General features: G+C 48.9%; 1 protein-coding gene across 1 annotated transcript in view; it reads right to left on the bottom strand.

Annotated features, from left to right (window-relative positions):
• GRAMD1B (GRAM domain containing 1B) overlaps window positions 1–6,000 on the bottom strand; it is a 100,539-nt gene that overhangs the window by 5,412 nt on the left and 89,127 nt on the right. Inside the window, exons 12-17 of the mRNA XM_035897462.1 lie at window positions 5,742–5,885; window positions 4,946–5,064; window positions 3,357–3,499; window positions 2,582–2,685; window positions 1,959–2,162; window positions 1,643–1,733 (exon numbers count right to left, since the gene is read on the bottom strand). Coding sequence (XP_035753355.1) covers window positions 1,643–1,733; window positions 1,959–2,162; window positions 2,582–2,685; window positions 3,357–3,499; window positions 4,946–5,064; window positions 5,742–5,885 — 805 coding nt within the window. The remainder of the gene's footprint in view (window positions 1–1,642; window positions 1,734–1,958; window positions 2,163–2,581; window positions 2,686–3,356; window positions 3,500–4,945; window positions 5,065–5,741; window positions 5,886–6,000) is intronic.

Genomic DNA, 6,000 nt, shown 5'->3' with positions numbered 1-6,000 from the left:
ACGCCTCCCCACAGCCACACTCGGGGAATAGATTCCAAAGTAGCGTGCTCGTGCCTGTCGCTGAACAGCGCAGCTATTTTGCTGGAAGAATGGCCCACTATCGCCCGATTCGGTCAGGCGGATGGCGACTGGCCAGAAGAGGATTCTGAAAACGTTACGAAGGGCGCTCTGACCACGCTAAGCTAAGCTAGTAGCCTGTCGGGAGACACTGTCATAAAGCTTTTGTGCCTTCCCACACCAAAGTTTTAATTGCATCTCACCTGTCTAGCTGCAGAACATAGCACAAGGCTACTTTCTCATCATTACATTACCTTACTTACCATTACAGCAACTAGCCAGGCTGCTGCTGCAAACCTCTGCAGTCTTCATCCCCCCCAGGAAAAGGAAATGCAGAAAGGAGCTCAATTTGAGAAGGAACCTCAGCCTACAAATCTTCCCACCATGCTAAAGGTGGGTGGAGCTTAAGAAAACAGTGCCCCCAAGTTCTGCTGTTCCTCCGGGGTTAACAGTATGCTTCCATTTCCCAAAGCGATGAAAAAAAACCGGATTGCTCCTTTAGACTGTACCGCTTCACAACACCTGCCCAACAACCGCTGCAGCACTAACACATGAAAGCTACCGCCAGCCCAAGAAGCAGAGAAACAGTAAATATGCTGGGGTTTAAGCGTAACAACCGAGCCACAGGGATTCATACCCAGCTCACTTTGAGCGCACACCCAGCCAAGTCCAAGACTAGCAACCGTGAAAGGCGGCGGGCAGAAAAGGGACCCAAACCAAACATAATTCTTGCTGCTGAACTACTGAAATCACGCCTATCTCTCTTCCTTCATACGTTTCTACCCTTATTTGCAGAAATCATCTCTGAATGGGCCCAGCTTCTTTCTGAGATGGTCCCTCTCATCAAAATCACCGCCCAGGACCAGACCCAAATAGGTTTTGCCAGACCAGAGAAAAGAAGTAACAGACAGACTCCTCACATACACTGAGCCCTGTCGTGATTGCACGGTAACTCCCAGAGAGCTTTGCATGGTCATCTTTCATGATAACAGCTAGTTTGTCAGCAGCTCGTATTAAATGACTTATTTTAAATTTAAAAAAAACCCCAAAGTTCCTAGATGCCATTAAAAAATCTCTAAACCGAGTCCCTGAAATAATAAAGACTCTTTCTACTTGTTGGATTTCTTCTCTTTTAAGTACAGACTCCTCTCTCCTTGCACAGCTGCCCCTTGCCCTGCTTGCCACTATCAGCATTGCCTGTGTCCCAGACAGTACAGCTGACCTGCACTGAGGACCCCAAAAACACATGTCTGCAAAGCCCACGTTTGGTTAAAACAAGGTCAAAACTGGGGCGAAAGGAGAAACTTTCATAAAATAAGATCTAGAACCTACAGAGCCAGATCAGTGGCCAGCTAAGTACTGGCAAAAGCTGGGATTAAACGAGACAAAACAGCTGATGGGGCATTTGGGGGAAATTTTAATTAATTGTTTTCTGCCTGGCATTCCTCTGTGCTGCACAAAGTTTGGGACCGGAGAGGAATATGAGAGAGGAAAAACTGGCACAGGGGAGCGCAGAACGCCAGAAACACGAAAGGACCCAAGTTGTTAAAGGCTGACTGTGAAGGAAAGCCAAAAGATCACTTACACAAAACTGATGACAAGGAGCAGCTTGGAGACACTCTGCAGGTGGAAGCCGCTGGGGCTCTCCTCAGGGACGTGCCGTGTTTGAGTGGAACCTGAGGAGACAGATGCGTTTAGGCTAGGAAATGCTGTCTGATGGGGAGGGCAACCCTCTTCCCTCTAGCCACCCCTCTGTCTCACTCAACCAACCATAATGCATCCCCCTACCCTGGAAAGCCCTGGCCCCTCTTCCCATTAACCCCCCACAAGCGAAGCTCCAGTTTTTCTCTAGAGGTACCCAGCTCTCCATCCCCCAGTGTGAGGGGTCTGCCGTTCCTTACCTGCCACATGCTTGATTCGATGTGCAACCTCCTCATCCGTGGGGGTGGTGACGGGACTCAGCACCTCCTCCAAGTGTGGTACCCGCAGATGGGCGTGGGCCCGTTTCCTACGGCGCACGGTCGATTGCTTGCTCACTTTCTCTTTGGGGGATTGTCTGTGGACCTCAGCCAGGTACGTGCTCTCGGTTTTGGTCAGTTCACTCTCTGCAGAGACAGCAAGGGGAAGCGTTTAATACAAGTGGCACTGGCCTTGCAGAGACACAGACTTAAGCCCTCTAATGGCACAACTGCTGGGCCAAAGAAGTTGGCAGGTTCCAAGAGGCCCCTGCCAGAGGATGCACTACACATCCTTTACACCTTCTGCCACACTCTAACCCCAGGCTGCCTGCGCTCCTGCCAGAGAGCAGGATTTGATGAGCTGATTAATTCCAGCAAGTGCTACCAACGCTGTGGTAGGGACTTTGGCTGGCCCCTTTTATAAGGCACTCCGAGGTCTGATCCCCAGTAGGCTGGCAGCAGGTATCACACTGTCATGCTGCCCACTTGCAGGAGGCATGCATAAACCTCGGAAGGTGCCACTGTTTGTGGGTCATTACCGCAGCTCCAATCTTTGCCACTCTTACCCAAATGACGGAAATAATCTTCTAGGCCGCTCCAAAAATTCTTCTCAATGAAGGATTTCACCAGCCCCCAAGGCTGTTTCCTGTAACGTAACTCTGTGGAAACCCTATGTGAAGAAAGGAAAGTCATTCTCCCAATTTTGCTTCCTGGAGGTCATGTCAATTGACAATCCTTTGTCAATGTAAATATGAGAAATAATCGTGCGCACTGTTATTTCTGGAACGGTCTCAGCCCTTCGTGTTGCTCGAGGAGAAGCATTGCATGAAAAGTCCTTCCAAAGGCAGCGGCAGGAAGGCCTCAAGAGAGCCTCCCCCAAGAGACCTTCGGCCATGTGGCAGGCAGACATTTAGATCACTTCTTGAAGTCAAACACAAAAGCCTATAGCTTTGCCCGGTACCAAATTCCTCCGTTTGTCCCCCCACGTGCGTCTCAGAGGCACAGCCCCTGGAAGTAGGTCCTGTTGCTTATCCGTGTAGTTGATTGTGTGTGACAACCGGCCCTGCAAACCACTGCTTTCAAGATGGGGGCAAGAAAAGTCTGTAAATCCTCTCCCTGACCCTGCTGTAACTCCTCTGCATCGGGTCTGTTGTTTGCTCCGTGTCACCACAGCAGGCAGCTGCCCCTGCGGTAACACTTCATGACAGGAGCGTTCTGGCAACAGGACAAAGAACAAGGCCAAGTTCTCCCCAACCCCTTCTAACACACCAAACAGCAGAACTCCCACCCAAAGGCGACTTTTGGTCATCAGCAAAGCTCTTTATCCCACAACAAGTGTACCTGAGTCGGCTTTTGTTTCTGGCAACACGAGTCAACGTGTAGCGGTTAATGGTGTAGAAATAATCATGGTAGGGGACGTCGTGAGTTAGCACCTCTGCATCTATGACATAGCACTCGCTTTCTTGGCTGGCTTTGTACATTGTCTGCATAAAAGACAGCATGCAAGGCAACTATTAGTCTGGTTAGAACATGGCTTTGATAGATTGGCTCCTCCACCAGCACTTCACAAAAACAGCTCTACCACAAATAGGAGACCACACCCGTGCCCAAGCCCCATCTCTGCAATTTTTCTGTAAACAGCTCACCTGTAAGGGAAGGCATACGCGAGGAAACCAAGTCTTTTGCTCAGATGTTTCCCAAGGGCGTGTTTCAAAAGGGGCATTCAGTTCCAGCAGCATTTCGTATCAGAGATGTAGTTACGTACACTGCTACGTGAGGACCAGTTCTTTGGGACCTTGGCAAGTGTTACCTCTTCTCATTAAACTGATGTCTGGCTTATCAGGGAGCAATCTGATCTAAAAATCAGAGGTGGCCCTGCTTTGAGCAGAGGACCTTTCTAGCATAAATGATTCTGCAATTCTAAACACTCTCTAAAAACACGTCAATTACTTCTTTTAAACACTTCTGCTGCTTGCTTTGCCCTAGAATAAACCTCACGAAGGGGACAGACACATTTAACTGCAGACCCATATGCAAATGCATGGCTTTTCTTACAGACCATTTCCACTTACCTCTGCAGCGAGAACACAGCAAAGTGTGCCTCGGTGGTTGACCCCAAACTCAGAACAGAATAGGCCATGTCCTTGCTTGCCTGGAAGTGTTCCCTTTGCCCATCACTATGCTCTCCCCTTTTCTTTCTCTTATGTTCCTTGCACACAGTCTTTGCTTCTGAACAGCGCAATTCATCCCATCCTTACAAGGTACACCTTGCCGCTGGGATTCTCCTCGCCATGACACGTAATGCTCAGACACTCCATCTTTCCTTGGCTCCCTCTTAGTATTCCCCCAAGCTAACTCTCAGTATTTACCTTTGGCCACTTTAACCTATCTCTGGACATGAAAGGAGAATCTTCCTCCCTCTCCAGCTGCAGCCCTGACTAGATACAGCTAGCCTGTCTCTTCCCAGGGCACTGCAGATGCTCCCCTTTTTTACGTTTTTAAACAGGTCATGGTCCTCACCAGCAGTAAAAAAGCCTGGGCATCTCTATGCAGAGCTGTAAGAAGGACTGGCCAGACAGTATCTGACTTTCTTGTGCCCCCTGCTCCTAACACCTGCTGGACTGACCACAGCTCAAAAAACACCAGTACGGGTGACATACACAGTTGTTAGAATGTGCTGGCTGATTTACAACTCATCTGCTTTTGCTGGAAAATTTCTGGTCCTTTCCTTGCAATGCAATCCAGCGCGAGCGTAAGATTAGCTCTTCACATTTGCAGTGATACTGGGCAGCAAGTTAATACAAGAAAAGTGTGTAAAGTAAAATGAATAGGGAGAATGAAAGCATGCAAAGCAGCACGCCCAGGACAAGAAAATAAATCACAGATCTGTTTATACAAAGCATTACACCCCTGGCTCCCCTTTCACATACCTGTGTCTCAGTGACAGTGGCAGTTTTGGGGGCCAGAGGGTTGGTGAGGGTAATGGTGTACAAGATCACTCTGGTCTGATTGCCATTTTCTTCCTTCTTCCAGGGATGAAAGATAATATCTGAGAGGACAAAACAATATTCCATTCAAGTAACTGGAGAGGGATCTCGGCTCAGTTCCCTAGGGAAAGGCATCACCATATAACCAAGCTCAGGACAGTATTTCCTTCCCCTTGGACAGCCTGGCTGCAGAAGTACTAGAGCTCAACTGAGCGTGAAAGAAAGGTCTCCTGTACAAAATGTGAGTACTTTCCCTTCTTCCAAGTGCAGGGAAAGGGGGAGAGGCTGGGGACATATCTCCTTCAGCAAACCCACAGTTACAGGGAAAGGAGGACTACAGCATGCCAAGGGACAGTCTCTTTGCATCGTCGACTGCACAGTTCATGCCAGTGTCTGGTGTGGAGCTAGAAGAGCTTTTTCCTCAAACCGTTAAGCCTTGAACACAGGATCAGGCCTTAGCTGATGTTAAAAAAATAAAAGAGTTTCCTTCTTCCATAAACTTAAATCCGGCTCTTAGAAAATAAAACTAGATAGCCAAACAAGGTTGGTTCTACCCTCTTTTGATTACAATTGGTACAGCTGTCCCAAGATCTGCTCAGAATATTACCCAATCCCTCTATCATCAGTCAATGGTACACCTCCAAGGCATGTGCCGAGACCTTCCTCCTGTACGGGGCCTCCCTACCTTGCAGGGAACGCAGCCTCCATCAGTGACCGGGCTTTGCCACCCCCAGCTTACCAGAGAACCGGCGCTGTTCCATGAAGTCCCTCTGGAATTGGGAGTCCGTGAAAAGCAAGTCGTACAGTTTGTCCACGCTGAAGTTGAACACTTCATTCACATACTGACGGCCGTTCAGATCCTCGTAAAAGGCTTGGACTTCCCCTGTGGGGAAACAGGGGAACAAGCCCCAGCCGTGATCCTCCGTGCCAATATCAGAGGCTGTGCTTCCACAGTACCAGGACCTTAGTATTTTACTTTGTGAAGAAGGAACCCAAAG

This window comes from Egretta garzetta, unplaced genomic scaffold (genome assembly GCF_000687185.1).
Source record: "Egretta garzetta isolate BGI_Z169 unplaced genomic scaffold, ASM68718v1 scaffold207, whole genome shotgun sequence".
Lineage (NCBI taxonomy): Eukaryota > Metazoa > Chordata > Aves > Pelecaniformes > Ardeidae > Egretta > Egretta garzetta.
The sequence above is the reverse complement of the archived record's forward strand: the minus strand, read 5'-3'. Positions and strand labels throughout refer to the sequence as shown.